Source organism: Solea senegalensis, unplaced genomic scaffold, assembly GCF_019176455.1.
Source record: "Solea senegalensis isolate Sse05_10M unplaced genomic scaffold, IFAPA_SoseM_1 scf7180000016018, whole genome shotgun sequence".
NCBI classification, from domain to species: domain Eukaryota; kingdom Metazoa; phylum Chordata; class Actinopteri; order Pleuronectiformes; family Soleidae; genus Solea; species Solea senegalensis.
Window position 1 is genome coordinate 23,908 of NW_025321552.1, and position 16,569 is coordinate 40,476.

Below are 16,569 nucleotides of genomic sequence, written 5' to 3' on the forward strand. Positions count from 1 at the left end.
TGTGATATTTCGGCTTCTTCATTGATGTTATTTTTTTTACTTCCTTTGCTCCAATAATAATTAGAAAAACTAAATATATTTTCGTTGAATGAAAATGTCGTCAGGGGACAGACGGTGGTGTAGTGGTTAGTGCTCTTGCCGTGCAGCGAGAAGACCCGGGTTTGAGCCCCGGTTGGAACAAGGGTCCTTCTGCATGGAGTTTGCATGTTCTCCCCCGTGTGTGTGTGGGTTGTCTGGCTTCCTCCCACAGTCCAAAAACAATTGGAAACCCAAAAATTGACCATAGGACTGAGTGTGATGGGTGATGGATGATGGATGAAAATGTCGTCAGAAACATTTTCACTATTTCCTGACGTTATTATGGAGCAGAGTATTGAATAAACATTGTGAATATAATAAATGGAAGAGACACAGACTTTGTTTGTTGCCTCTTTAACAATGTTGGAAAAGTCCAGACTCTGTGAGGGTTATGTTTACTATTTAAAGGCTCATTCCCACTGCAGAGTAAAAGACCAGGGATCATTATGCAAATTGGCAGGAACAATAAGATGCTCCTCCCACTCAAGGCAACCAGGCGGCGAGAATGACACAGTGACATTACGTAACAATGATGTCACTGTTGGTGACCACACAATTCATTCATTCATTCACTGGACTCAAAATCCTGTAGTTGTCAGGCAGGTTTGAAGCACACACACACACACACACACACACACAGACACAGACACATACTTTAACACAAACATTTACATAAAAATGCACTGTTTTATAGAAATTGTAATTGTCGTTGTCACAATCTCAGCCACGTCAAATAACATGTAATAACATGTAATAACAATAATATAATAATATGACATGTCTGCTTGACAAGTGCAGCTCCTTACCAATGGGCGTGACCTGTGAGGCCATAAATAAACATTACAAAACTGAAGCGGTCTGTTCTAAACAGCATGAACAATCAGTGTGTGTGTGTGTGTGTGTGTGTGTGTGTGTGTGTGTGTGGATTGAAAAAAGTTCACTGCATTGTTTGACCTGAGGCCTGGCTATGCTAATGCTAATGCTGTTAAAAACATGTTGATACACTCACAGAGAATGTACCACAGTGTGATGAAACCTTCACAAGCTCCAGCTCATTACATTCACTGTAGCAAACTGCAGATCATTACTTTCATGAAGCAACAGCACAGACAATGTGTCGCTGCTGCTGCTGCTGCTGCTGCTGCTGCTGCTCTGTTTAACATAGTGACTTTCAGAACTGTGCTGTGGGCTAATATCTGGTCCTCTGCATCCAGAGAGAGTGGAGGACAGTGATGTGATGTGATGTGATATGATATGATATGATATGATATGATATGATGTGATATGGTATGGTATGGTATGGTATGATATGATATGATATGATATGACATGGTATGGTATGGTATATGACATGACATATGATATGATATGATATGACATGAAGGTATGATATGATATGGTATGATATGATATGATATAACATGGTATGGTATGGTATGATATGATATGATATGGTATGATATGATATGATATGATATGATATGATATGATATGATATGATATGGTATGGTATGGTATGGTATGATATGATATGATATGATATGACATGGTATGGTATGGTATGATATGATATGATATGACATGACATGACATGATATGATATGACGTAATAGTATGACATGACGCTTGATACGATATGATATGATATAACATGGTATGAGCATGGGTATGATATGATATGATATGATATGATATGATATGATATGACATGGTATGGTATGATATGATATGACATGATATGATATGATATGATATGATATGATATTATGACATGGTATGATGTGATATGATATGATATGATATGATATGATATGATGTGATATGGTATGGTATGGTATGGTATGATATGATATGATATGATATGACATGGTATGGTATGGTATGGTATGATATGATATGACATGACATGACATGATATGATATGGTATGATATGATATGGTATGATATGACATGATATGATATACATTTTCCTCAAACGTTCAGTGGTCTGAATATCTGCCCTTATATACTGTATATCTTGTTGGAAATAAAAGTAAGTAAAACATATTCGGTGGTAAAAGGGGAGTGGCCATTAAATTAGCGTAACGAGCACTTGGGTAATCAATAAAGAAACAACTGCTCAAACATCGCCATAAAAAGGTCGGGCCAATAATATCTGAAAAAAGATGAGTGGAGTGTTGGAACCAAAGGGAGAGACCGAGGCCGCTGGAAGTTGCGCAGCAGATGCCTCCAGACCGCCTTCTTCCCCGAAGACCACACCGGAGCAATAATTGTGTTAGGCCTGAAGGATGCACTTTCTGACTGGTGCTTGGATGAAGCGTGTCTGATGTGCAAGACAACTGACAGCGGTGCAAACACGGTGCGCGCTCTGGAAATTAACAAATATACGAGACTCGCATGTTTTGGACACAGACTGCACAACGCTATTGGTAAGTTACACTATGTAAACCTAACATTTCATATTCAGAAACTTTGTCAAGTCCTTTTCTGTTTGTATTAAAAAAAGAAAACAAAAACAAATTTAATGCCACCACATTAGTATTGTATTGTTCGTTGTTAGTATTGTTTAGCCGTGATTCCTCTGGGGACCGGATCAGAAAGGAGAAAAAAACTACAAATATCAGATTAGAATATTATTAAAAAATATGTACTCCTCCCAAAACCTATCAAAAAAAGTAATACCGTGATATTATACCGTCACCGTTCAAAAGATGAAAAATACTGTGATATTAATTTTAGGTCATATTGCCCACCCCTAATATGACATGGTATGGTATGGTATGATATAATATGACGGTAGCTTTTGAAATCATTATCACTTAGAGCGGTGGTGTCAAACTGGCGGACTGCGGGCATATGCGGCCCCCCCTTGACCAGATTAGACACTCATTGGCTCTCAGGTGAGTTTGACTCTCCTGACTTAGAGTCTTAAACTTGCTTTGAAAGTCATATCTAGCTATTTTAGACAGCCACAGTGGCGCAGTGTTCATGACAACAAAGAAACAATGAACACAGATGTCACAGACAGAGCAGGACTGGTTCCTGGAGAGGGAAGAGTGTTGGATGCACTCTGAGGAAATGCCTTAAAGCTCTCTGCTGAACAATGGCTTTCCTTCCTGCATGTCTGGAATGGAAAAAAGCCGAGCTTGGATGACCCTGATTACTGAAAAGAGTTTTCAACAATTTATCCACAGAGGACAAAAATAGACGTTGTATGTCATATTAGAAATATGTACCTGTGCTGTACTATAAATAAAAATATGAAATAGTGCATGTAACAAAAGCCTAGAAATAGGTATTAAAAACTAATTCAACACAAATCCCTTTTGTTTCTATCTAAAAACTATTATTATTATCCAACCGATTTCTCAACAATGACGTTTTGTATTCCTTTTTTTCCCCGGAGAGAATCTGCTGGATCAAACTCTGACCTCGTTCGCCCTCTCTTCACAAAAGTCTATTGACCTAAATGTGGCCTTTTCTTTTTTTATTGCCAAGGACATGACGCAGTTTGAAACTGCTCTGCCTCACTATAAACTTCCATCAACAACTTTCTTTTACAAAACTATGCAAATGTAATAAATAAATGAACTCATTTGGCTTATTTTTATACATCTTTTTACTGTATTTATTCTTCATTTAATTAGTAGATTTAAACCTATTCTTCCACTATGTTTAATGTTTATTTTTGCACATTTTTTTATATATTTTTGACTGTGTATAATTTCATTTTGCAGTGTTAAGGTTCAATACTATCTGAACACATAATAAATCTATTTAAATACAATTTTGGTGAAATTATCCCAATTTATCAGTGTGACAGTGTTTTGTAAACATGTTGAAGCCATTTGTAAAAACACTGCGATTCTTACATTGCAGACTGTAATCTGTGCGGAAGCGTCGTCACACTGCATCTGTGACAAATCAGCCCAGCCCTCGTTTTCTTATGCAGGAGACACAGGGACGGTGACGACAATATGATCATCATCGCATCTAAAAATAACATGGACTCAGTTTTGTTACCGTCATTAAAAAGAATCAGACAATGTGCACAGAAAATATGAACTCAAACACTGTTTGAGTTATTATTTAGCTAAAATAGTGAGTTACATAGTGAGTGGGTTGCTCCACGGAAACAAAAAGAGTCAAATCCGACATTTTATGCAAAATCAACTTTTTAACCATTTCAATACCTATATTTGGGACTCTGGAGGCCCTACCAGTCGCCAAAGTGTGGAAAAAGAATACTCAGTCATGTTTTCGTGGTCCCTCTTAGTGTAAGTATAGGCGATAAAACACTCCATGTTGAATTCCCTGCGCTTATGACGGCAGCATGCGCATTTCACCGCGAATGTTACCGCCTACCAGTAAGTTTACTTGGAGAGCTCCACCTTAGCTCCACCGTAGCTCCACCTTAGCTCCACCTTGTCCCTGCGAGAGTGCAGGCGAGGGAGGAAGAGCGGTATTATGTCAACGCGGAGGGACAAGTGTGCTGTTGGTGGCTGCACAGTGGAGCACAGTGTTTTACAGAGGATTTTATATATGAAGCTAATGTGCCGGATAAAGTCAGCAAACGTGTGTTTGTGTGTTCGCACCACTTCACATCAGTATTTAGTCAGCGACGTACAAACACACACATTGTTAAGAAAAGGTCACACAGAGGTCATAACTGACCATTCTGACACGTCCTAATTAAACATATGTGTTCAGTACGTCCTCCATGACCGGAGCACACACTCAGTCTGATACAGTCACATACAGCAGCTGTTTATGCAGCGATCAGCGGTGGATCACTGGTGCTGTTCCTAAGTGTTTTTAACTGATTTACAGTTGGACAGTGTTCGGCCCCATCCTTATGTAGGACGTCTCTTCCTGTGACGCACGCTGCCATGTTGATATTGTCAGAGAACTAGTGGAGGGAGGGGGAGAGGAATGGAGCTGAGGGAACAGGAGCTGAGTGAGTGAGCGCTGTAAAGAGGATAAATCAGAAAAATCAATCAATTGCCCAGCCCTAGTTGAACCGCAATGTTTCCTCCACGAGCCATGTTTCTCCCACGGTGCACGTTCAACTATTGTCATGATAGCGTGAGCTTGCCTGCGTTGACACACCCCCTTGAAGAAGTGTGTGTGTGTGTTTGCCTGTGTCAAACCAAAATGTTGCCAAAATGTCAAGGCAAAAGAGGCGGTGGTTGAAAAAAGTCTTTCGACTGCTTATTAAGTTCACTTGTTGGTTAAAATGGTTTATTTGTTTCCCAGTATTTTGTCCTTCATTTTTAAGAATCTTTTTTTTTGTGGTTGGTTTTTTGAAATCATTGGACACGAGTTGTACTGTACACAAACAGTGGTATATCGAGCCATCCCTAAATAAAACAGCTGATGTGTTACTGTGTCAAATGAAAATGTCCGGTTAACAAAGTCCAAAAACCTGGAATTCTCGGCAAGCCAGAGAGCCTAACCCTAATCCTGAGTCTGTGTGTCCAGAATGCAGCAGCTCGACTGGTCTTCAACTTACCAAAGTTCTCCCACACTACACCGCTCCTCCGCTCCCTTCACTGGCTTCCTGTAGCTGCTCGCATCCGCTTCAAGACTCTAGTGCTTGCGTTCCATGCTACAAACGGAGCCGGTCCAGCCTACATTCAGGACATGATCAAAACCTACACCCTAGCCCGCCCACTCCGCTCTGCATCGGCAAACCGGCTCACTGCCCCCTCACTGACTGTTCACTGTCCTTGATCCCAAATGGTGGAACGAGCTCCCCATCGACATCCGGACAGCGGAAAGCCTCCACATCTTCCGCCGCCGACTGAAAACACATTTCTTCCGACTCTACCTCGACTAAGACGACGACAAAAAAAACAAACAAACAAACAAACGAACAAACAAAAAAACCTTATGCATCGCACTTATGACTAGCACTTCATGGTTTGGCTTACTTGAAGCTCTTACTTACTTCTAGCTGTTATTTGTACCCAAATGTTTAAATGCACTTATTGTAAGTCGCTTTGGATAAAAGCGTCTGCTAAATGACATGTGATGTAATGTAATGTATGTAGACGCAAAAATCAAGCACTTTCCTTGACCCGTGATCACATGGACAATATGAGAGTGGTGATAAAGCTTTGGCTTAAACAAGATGAGGGTGTCGTCTGAAGAGTGTCTTCAGATAAGGTCACAAAAGCCACATTCAGAGACATTCACACACACACACACCACATTCAGACATTCACACACACACACACACACACGTTCTTACTGCTGAAGATTTTCTGCAGGTGTGAATGCAGCTGTCACTCCACAGATCAGCTTCCTTGCATAATTTTGTCTGAGTGAAAGCAACTTTTGTTTCTTCTGGGTTTGTAAGAAAACTGCTGTTTCCACTGTAGCAAATGCCAAAAGTTAGACCAAGCCATTGAATGTATGGCAAGGTCAGAGGGCGGGATGTTCCAGCGACAGCTACTGAACGTAAAATAACTAGACTTGCATTTCTTTCTTTGTTAAGGCAGTGGGTTACAGCTTTACTCACTCTGCATAGTTCACCCAGGGATTCCACTGAATACCTGTGATCACACACACACACACACACACACACACACACACACACATCCGTTCTGTGTTCTCCCCGTGGGTAATAATATAAATAAAAGAGAGCCACACTCGATCCAGTTGAGAGACTTGTGTTTCTATCAAATCGAATAAAACTGTTTCATGAACAAACGCTGAATCCATATTTTGTTTTTGTCATCGTTTGAAGCTTCGATTCATCGCCAAGCCCAAGTATGTAAGATGTGTAATAGAAAACCATGCACTGTATGAACGTGTGGGTGACTGAGTGTGTGTAAAGCAGCTTTGAGTAGGAAACGTGCCACATAAATACATACATGTACCTTTTTCAGCTTATACCAGGACACTGCAAGTTTAGCTTAAATAATAGTTAATGCACTTAACACTTTACTCCGATTTTCCTGGCACACGACAGTAGAATATTTAGAGTTCACTTTCAATCAAAAGGAATTGGAATGGAATGAAATGGAATGTTGAGTTTGTGAAACGTCTCCCACTGAAATTCATTTTGATGTGAATGGCTTCTATAGGAGCCGAATGCGTTTGATAGTGGTATGAGGTTCTGGTGTAATTCACTCAATGTGTGTGTGGGGTCGCTGTGCTCTCAGAAGGGGAGCTCAGGTGTATATAGGTGGAATTATCACTGTCCTTGTCAGGTTTTTGACCCGGAAGGGCAAACGGTTTTCGACCGCTGTACCGTGGAGGCGCTCCTCATGAAACTGTTTTGATTGTTTGATGGAATTTCCTTATGTATGGAAAACGCACAGCAATAAAGCTAATATATTGCAACTCAACGAACAGCGTGGACATTCAGTCAAATTCAGTCAAAGCAGAAAAAGAGCGATCGCCAAGGCGAAGCGCGTCAACCAGGTTATCCAGGTTATCCAGAGTTAGAAACCTCAGTAGCGGAAGTTTGAGGCTGAGCTGCTTTAATAGCCTCTTACTCTGAAACCACCAACGACCATCCCTGTGAAGCCTCTGCTTGTTGTATTACTATATTATTATTTTGTTATATCATTATATTGTTATATTGCTATATTATTATATTACTTAATTATTATATTATTGTGTTATTATATTACTATATTACTGTTACTAAATTATTATATTACTATATTATTATATTACCATATTACTAAATTATTATATTATTGTATTATTATATTGTTTTATTACTATATTATTATATTACTATATTATTATATTGTTAATTACTATATTATTATATTGTCATATTACTAAATTATTATATTATTGTATTACTATATTATTATTACTATATTATTATATTGTTATATTACTAGATTATTATATTACTAAATTATTATATTATTATATTATTGTGTTATTATATTACTATATTACTGTTACTAAATTATTATATTACTATATTATTATTACTAAATTATTATATTACTAAATTATTATATTATTATATTGTTTTATTACTATATTATTATATTGTCATATTACTAAATTATTATATTATTGTATTATTATATTATTATATTACTATATTGTTAATTACTATATTATTACATTACTATATTATTATATTACTATATTATTATATTGTTAATTACTATATTATTACATTACTATATTATGATATTGTCATATTACTATATTATTATATACTCCTTGTACTCACAGCTTACATTTAAGCAAAACAAACCTGGACTGTTAGTTTTATGAGTGCTCAAATGAAGAAATGGTCTTCTACAATATCTGCAGACAACAATCACGTCACAATTTAGACTTCCTAACAATGTTTGTTTTTCAAATGAGCACCGTTTCCTCCACCCCTCCCTCTGTCCTATGTAACACCCACAAGCTGCCCCTCCCCCATCCTGTAAACTCCCACTGCTCCACACATCACCTCCTCCACATGGCTCTCGTCAGAGACATGACACTGAAAATGGACTCCTCCCACTTCTTATACACAATACTCTCTTTAGGATTTAGTGAATACCAGCATTTTTACACATAAATACAAAGTGTCATGAGCACAAATGACGTCATTCAACATGTACAACAATGATGACGTTGACCAGAACCACACCCTGTGTTCCAACTAACACTTATTATTGTCCATGTTCATAACTTAGGGCTGGTGATGTGGACAACAATACATCATGTGTTCATCGGTGGTGACATATCATTTAAAAACAAGAATGTGTTTTCAGGACTACACTGTGGTCAATGTTACACTTCACCACACCACACACAACACATCCGTCTTATATATATGTTATATATTATATATTATATATTACAATAACCATAATCACCATACATCAGTGCGTCTCGTTGAAGAGGGAAATTAAAGTGGGACATGGAGATTATATCCTGATGTATTTTCCTATCTGACATCTTTTAATTCTCTTAAAGGGAAGCTCCTGTCAGATACTGTGTCCAGATAGATTTTTATTAAATTAAACCACCACACACTAGGGCTGCCACAAACGATTATTTTGATAGTCGACTAATCACCGACTATTATTTTCGATTAGTCGACCAATCGGATCATACGTAATTGAATGTATAACATACAGTTTATCGCACCAGCATGCAGCTGCTCTTATATAACAATCATTAGCTTTCAGCTTTAAGTGTTTAAGGTATATGCTAACTAAAAATGAAGACAATTAAGATGATAGTCCATTAAACCTTTAATGAAATATGCTTGTAGCATCAAACAATTGTAGCATTAAGTGCAACCAGCTGAGTAAACTGATAAGGCGCTGGCCTAAACGACACAAAAATAAATAGGCCTACTTAAGGTTTGTCTTTCATTTTTCTTTAAAGTTTTGTTCTCACTGACTCAAATAAAACAAAAGTGCATTTTGTGCTCAGTGCTCACAACATTACATTACATTACATGTCATTTAGCAGACGCTTTTATCCAAAGCGACTTACAAAAGTGCATTTAAACATTTGGGTACAAATAAGAGCTAGAAGTAAGTAAGAGCTTCAAGTAGAAAGTTCACAACTGTATTCAACTTTGCTACACTGTTACTACACTGTTACTACACTATTACTACACTGTTACTACACTGTTATAACATTACAGAAAACACTTGAATTATGTGCTAAGGCTAATGAATCAAATCGTCATCACTAATGTTAACGTTTATCGATATGAGTAAGTAGTAAGTTAGCTCTCTGTTTACGCTAATGTTAGCAGCTAACTAGCCAGTTAGCTTCAGAGACGACGGTCCCTCTTCATCGTCGTTGTCAGCCACAACGTGCTTCCTTTTCAGGTGCTCGTGCATCGCACTTGTGCTGCCGTGAAAGGCCACTTCTGTCTTACAGATATTGCATTGCACACTGTTTTCTTTTGTTTTTTTAAAATGCTTCCACACTTTTGAGCTCCGTTGCCGCCGGGTAGCCATAATACCAGAGCGTAGGGGTGGGCGGTACACCGGTGTCATAGTCATCACCGGTGTGACATTGCGCCACGACATGGATTATGCAAAGCCGTAAATACCGTAATAAATCAATTTTGCCCCTTGAACGGCTGCATTTACATCAATAATAGCATAATTCTAAATAATAGAAATGACATTTTCTTCAAACGTTCAGTTGTGGTCTGAATACCTGTCCTTTTATACTATATAGCTTGTTGCAAATAAAAAAGTAAAACATATTCGTATCAGCTTTGCAGCATGTAAAAAGAGAGTGGCCATTCAATTAGCGTAACAAGCACTTAACCTGGGTAATCAATAAAGAAACGACTGGTGAAACATCGTGAAGAAAGGTCGGGCCAGTAGCCTATATTGTCTGAAAAGACATGAGTGGAGGGTCGGAACCAGATGGAGAGACCGAGGCCGCTGGAGAGGAAACTCTCGTTCCAAAAAGAGGAGGCACCTCCGTTATTTGGAACTGGTTTGGTTTTAAATCATCCGACACGGAGCAAACCTTGGAAACAGCAAGAGGTGGAAACACAAGCAACCTGTTTCATCATTTAAAAAACACACACGCCTGTGAATATGAAGAGGCAACCCGGGCAGCGCCAGCGGAGCGCGTCCCAGGACTACACAGCTTTCACTGCAGGCATCGTTTACTGCTGCTACACATTACGACAAGAGTACTAAGAAATGGGAAGATATTACCAGGGCAATTGCACCATATATCGCAAAGGACATGGTGCCCATTCAAACCATAGAGAGAGATGGCTTCAGATATGTGGTTCACACTCTGGAGGCTACTCCTCCCAAAACGTAGCAAAAAAAAAAAGATGAAAAATACTGTGATATTAATTTTAGGTCATATCGCCCACCCCTACCAGAGAGCATAGATGACCACTACTGCGCATGTGTGTCAAGGACAGACAGGCAGTTTTGAGAGAGAAAACAACGTTTAAACAAAAAAAAAACAACAACAACACGGTGACTATTTTAATAGTCGACATAATCGCGACTAGTCGGCAGCCCTATCACACACAATACAATACTTGCTTAGCTCATAATTACTTTTCATGCTCTTTTAAAGACTAGTTTAAGAGCAAAGAGGCTTCGTTCTGAGTGACAGTACGATGTTCCAATGTGATTTACAGTGATGCACAAAGATACAAGCATAACATCAGAAACCATTATTTAACTGATGTCATTACCAAGTCCTCTGCTGATCGTTTAAATGTGAACATGTTCTGGTGTCTTTGCTCTTCTATGACAGTAAACTCAATATCTTAAGTCATTGTTTGGAGGTTTGGGAAACAGTGACCAACATCTTATACACACTACAAAAGTGACTGGAAAACAATTCTTAAATCTACAGTATATGATGTCAATAACATAAAAGGCGTGGAAGGCATATGCTCATATTCATTTATATTAATAGAATGCAAACTGAGACACTTAAGCAGTCTCATTTCCACGTAGCCAAGCCGTGAAGCCTTGGAGAGTTACTTAAAGTTCAAGAATAAAATGTACATGGTTCAGGATGTCTGTTATTTTCATTTGTTTCTAGTGTTGAACACAATTAACAGAGGAAAACCACAGAAAAGGAAACTTTCTCTGTGCTGCCAACGACAGTGAGGTTTAAAAAACCTCAATATATCTGCTCATTTATTATCATTATTATTATTATTATTATTAATAATAATAATAATAATAATAATAATAATGACAATAATAATAATAAAAAACTTAATATATATGCTCACTTATTATTATCATCAATCATCATCATCATTATTATTACTACTAACAATAATAATTAACCTTCATATATCTGCTCACTTATTATTATTACCATTATTATTATCAATGTTATTATTATTATTATTATTATTATTATTAATAACAATAATAATAATAAAATACCTTAATATATCTGCTCACTTATTATTATTACCATTATTATTATTATTATTAATAACAATAATAATAATAAAATACCTTAATATATCTGCTCACTTATGTGGATTCTCTCTTCAACGTTTATGAATCCATTATGAAAAGGCCATGATGGAAACAAATGAAGAAGAACTTGGTTGTTAAATGTACAGACACCCGACCTTTGCATCACTGTGTCATTACATTCAATACTGTCGATGACCCAACATACTGATACAGATACCAATATCACAAACTCCACTATCTGTCATTTTAAACTATCTATACAAACTGTTCATTTCAAGAAGAAGAAATAAAGTGCCCACAACATGACTCAGCTGAAATGCTGTTGCTGACTTTTATTGATATAGAAGGATAAATGTTGACTTACTGGGAAGAAGCAAGCTGAACAAAAGCCTCACCATTCTGTTCGCTGTGAGACCAAACTACACTATTTCAGCAAAACATGACACTCATCACAAACTCACAAACAAACTATTTACATTTGTCTTTCTTTCCGTGGTTTCCAGTGAAAGACGTTGTTCCATTTCTGTATTAATAATTAACGAATTAAATAAGCATCAATAACCCTAACCATATATCTATCTATCTATATATATATATATGTTAATATACATACACCTATTAAATGCTGTAAAATCTGCTTTCACCAAAGTGAAACTTGGCTGCATACAGTGCAGATCATGAACTGGATCCTCGTCATAAACATCATTACTTGGATGTGAGGATAAAGCAGCGTGTAGAGAAATCATGTCCAGTTAATCTCACCAAGGAGATCTGGAGTTTGTCACTTTGTAAACCACTTCCCCTTCACCAAAGTCCACAGTGAACATCAGTGATATTACATCACTCGTACTGCTGCCTCCACGTCCAAGTTCAAATGTCTTATTCTGTGATGGGCGTGTCCCAAACCAGCAGCTCCTGTACCCTTAAATCTGCCCTTTTCTCAAAGGAATTTGGTTCAGAAACATGAGAAGTTGGAAAAGGCCGTCCAAACAGTGAGATAAAGCTTCTAACATAATGACAGAATAGTACGCTCGCATAGATTTCATTGATTAGCATTCTTTAACGTGGATACAATCACTTTTTCACAGCAGAGCCAGTGTGGTCGTCTCCTGCTGGTTCCAGGGTCAGAGAGTAAGGTTAACTTTTCATGGTTTCATCTGTTTGCAGGATGTCAGAAGGTATTTCCAGGTGTCACAAGTCTTCCCACTGAGTCTGGTGTTTAGCTTCCGTCCCTGCAGGACATCAGCAGGTCTTTATGGTCGTGAACTGTGTTGCCAGGCCCAGACAAAGCTTCACCCTCTATCCTGAGCAACAGAAGACAACTTCCAAACTCATGGTGAGGATAAATGAGGCTGACGTAAAATCATGAAGTTTGAAGCTGTAGACAATGAATGAATGAATTAATGAATGAATGAGTGAGTGAGTGAGTGAGTGAGTGCACTGCAGCAGTGCAGATACCCACACCCCCCCACGCCCCTGTCTTATTATCAGTCCTATAGATGATCATTGAAGTCAGTGTTTGTGAGTCAGAGAAAGAAGAAAGAAACAAATAAACCATCGACTGCACCACACTAAAGACTAACAGAGACACACCTGTGTCTCCTGGAGACATGAGTAAGTGAGGACACAGCGTGAGGACAGTCCCTGCTGACACTAACCCAGTTTTGCTGCATTGAGTCGCAGCAGTGATGGGACAGACCATGTGACCAGACTGTGCTCACATCCAGAGGAACAAAGTCTATGTTCTCCAACATGAACAAGCACGCGATACACTGTAACTGTAACATATACGAGGAGGTCCAGGCCCGGGGGGGGGGAGGACCCGGGGAGGGCGGGGGAGGACCCGGGCACTGCGGCTGTCCTTGAAGAGCCAGGCCGGGCAGACAGAGTCTCCTCCCGGCCTCCTCACACTCACAACCTCGCTGCACTGCAGTGGAGCACATGTGAACAGAAACAGCGCAAGACCGCGCCAAAGTGCGTATGTGCGTCATATCGCAGAGCTGCGGAGAAAAGCGCAGCGCAGAGGCGTGTTTGCGTCTCTTTCTTACCTGATATCACGTCCTCTGGCGCCGCTTTTCTCTCGTTCATAGCGTCCCGCAGTTTCACCTCCTCCCGAGCCTTCTCCCCGATGCAGCCACACCAAGCAATGTTTCCCGCGGTACCGTCACAGCCCAAAACCCGGAGGAAACACAAGAACCGCACCGCCACCGGACTTCCCGCGCTGCTCAGTCACTGAGCCCGTTAACTTCACCGAGCCTCGCTTCCTGTTTCACCGGAGAGAGAGAGAGAGGGAGAGAGAGAGACAGCACGGGCGGACATGAGGGGGGTCTGGAGTGTTTTCGCGGGGTTGGGGCTGTTGGACCCCAGTCTGTCAGTCTGCCCCTCCCATCCTCCTCCCCCTCCCCCCTCTGCTGTGCGCGGGACATCCGGGAGAGATGCTGCTCTCCTCACAATGACATTACATGTTAGTGTCAACTTTAAAGGGATAGTTGCGTTTTATTTATACCATTGTCACATGTTCATTATTAGCTGACCATGTGACCTCAGAACTGACCATGTGACCTCAGCACAGCACCACACAGTTCTTTTGCTTTTCCATTAGATAGTACCTGGTACTTTTTTTAGTTCCTGCTCTGGCAAGGTTCCAAACAAGCTGAAGCGATGCTATGCATGACATCATCAGACTGCAGGCCTCTGATTGGTCTACATGTTCTTACTTTGTGAAGTTAACCACAATTTTAACTGTAAGAATTTGGGGCATTAAAAAAATAAAACTTTACATTATAGATAGATATATTTTGAAATGAATCATTCTATTTCATTTCATGTCCGCTCGGCCGTGGGAGGTCTTCAGGCGTAAGATTCTGCGCCCGAGAGTTTTCTTATCTTTTGCACTGTGAGGGTGTGTCTGTGGGCGTGTCTCACTTTTAAGACAGACGTGTTCGCCTGAAAATCTTCATGCCTTCATCACGGCTTCTTTTTTTAGGGTTATTAACCTTAAGTCTACCCCTCACATGTTATCAGTAGTACCTGCCTATGAGAACATTAACTTACACAGGGGCATGCTCAATTCAATCTTGTGATAGACTTTAATATTTGCATTTTTCATATGATACACAGCAACATGTTAAAGCACCTAGAGAGGATTTAAATCTCACGCATGCAAATGACTTTTTTATTACATGTTTTAGTGCTGCAGTACAAAAGGTAGTGTGGATAGAATTGACATTTTTACTTTCAGTAAAAGTTCACCAAAATCCTTTTTTACAGTGTGGAAAAGGAGCTAACTAAAGAAAACTAAAATCACTAATGGAAAAGAGTCTCAAGTCAAGCAGGGTAGAGACAGAACTGTAGAATGGAAAAGTGGCTGCTCAGTTTCCTAAAGTGTTAACATACTCCTCTAACTCAAAAAGAATCCTGAAAACATTATTCTTTCTCCTTCCTGCTTAAACCAAAGTTTGTTACTTTTTTTTTACTTTTTGAGTAAAAATATGGTTAAAATGTGTTATTTTATTTAAAGTGAACCCTGCAATCTGGAATTCATGGAGTGACACCCAACCATTCTTCATGCTGTTTGACCATCTGTGTCCTGCTGCTTGAATTGACAGCATGTAGATAATTGAATGAGTCGCTCGCAGACACGTGTGACTTTGCACATCCTGCTGGTGTGAGGTCTTCCTCTGCTGCAGTGGGACAATGCTGCTTCTGATTCTGCTTCTCTTTACATTACATTACATGTCATTTAGCAGACGCTTTTATCCAAAGCGACTTACAATAAGTGCATTTAAACATTTGGGTACAAATAAGAGCTAGAAGTAAGTAAGAGCTTCAAGTAAGCCAAACTATGAAGTGCTAGTCATAAGTGCGATGTAGTAATAAGATTATTTTGGTTTTTTTTTTGTCGTCGTCGTCTTAGTCGAGGTAGAGTCAGAAAGAAATGTGTTTTTAGTCGGTGGCGGAAGATGTGGAGGCTTTCCGCTGTCCGGATGTCGATGGGGAGATCGTTCCACCATTTGGGAGCGAGGACAGTGAACAGTCTTGAGTTCTGCGAATGCCTCTGCGATCCTCTCAGTGAGGGGGTAGCGAGCCGCTTTGCCGATGCAGAGCGGAGTGGGCGGGCTGGGGTGTAGGTTTTGATCATGTCCTGGATGTAGGCTGGACCGGATCCGTTTGTAGCATGGAACGCAAGCACTAGAGTCTTGAAGCGGATGCGAGCAGCTACAGGAAGCCAGTGAAGGGAGCGGAGGAGCGGTGTAGTGTGGGAGAATTTTGGTAAGTTGAAGACCAGTCGAGCTGCTGCATTCTGGATGAGTTGCAGAGGTCGTATGGCACACGCAGGGAGACCAGCCAGGAGGGAGTTGCAGTAATCCAAGCGTGAGATGACAAGAGCCTGGACCAGAACCTGTGCCGCCTTCTGGGTTAGAAGAGGCCGTATCCTTCTGATGTTGTGCAACATGTATCTGCAAGATGGAGCTGTTGCAGCAATGTTGGCAGTGAGGGAGAGATGGTCATCAAGTGTCACACCCAGGTTCCTTGCGGTATGAGAAGGAGTTACCACAGAGT

The 16,569-nt window shown here is 39.7% G+C and overlaps 1 protein-coding gene across 4 annotated transcripts in view; it reads right to left on the reverse strand.

The window, feature by feature from the left end:
* Positions 1-14,334, reverse strand: part of hspa12a (heat shock protein 12A) — a 33,728-nt gene extending 19,394 nt beyond the window's left edge. For all 4 annotated transcript variants that reach the window (XM_044017905.1, XM_044017904.1, XM_044017902.1 and 1 more), the window contains exon 1: positions 14,055-14,334. In XM_044017905.1, coding sequence (XP_043873840.1) covers positions 14,055-14,094 — 40 coding nt within the window. In that variant the 5' untranslated portion in view covers positions 14,095-14,334. The remainder of the gene's footprint in view (positions 1-14,054) is intronic.
* Positions 14,335-16,569: the final 2,235 nt, after the last annotated feature.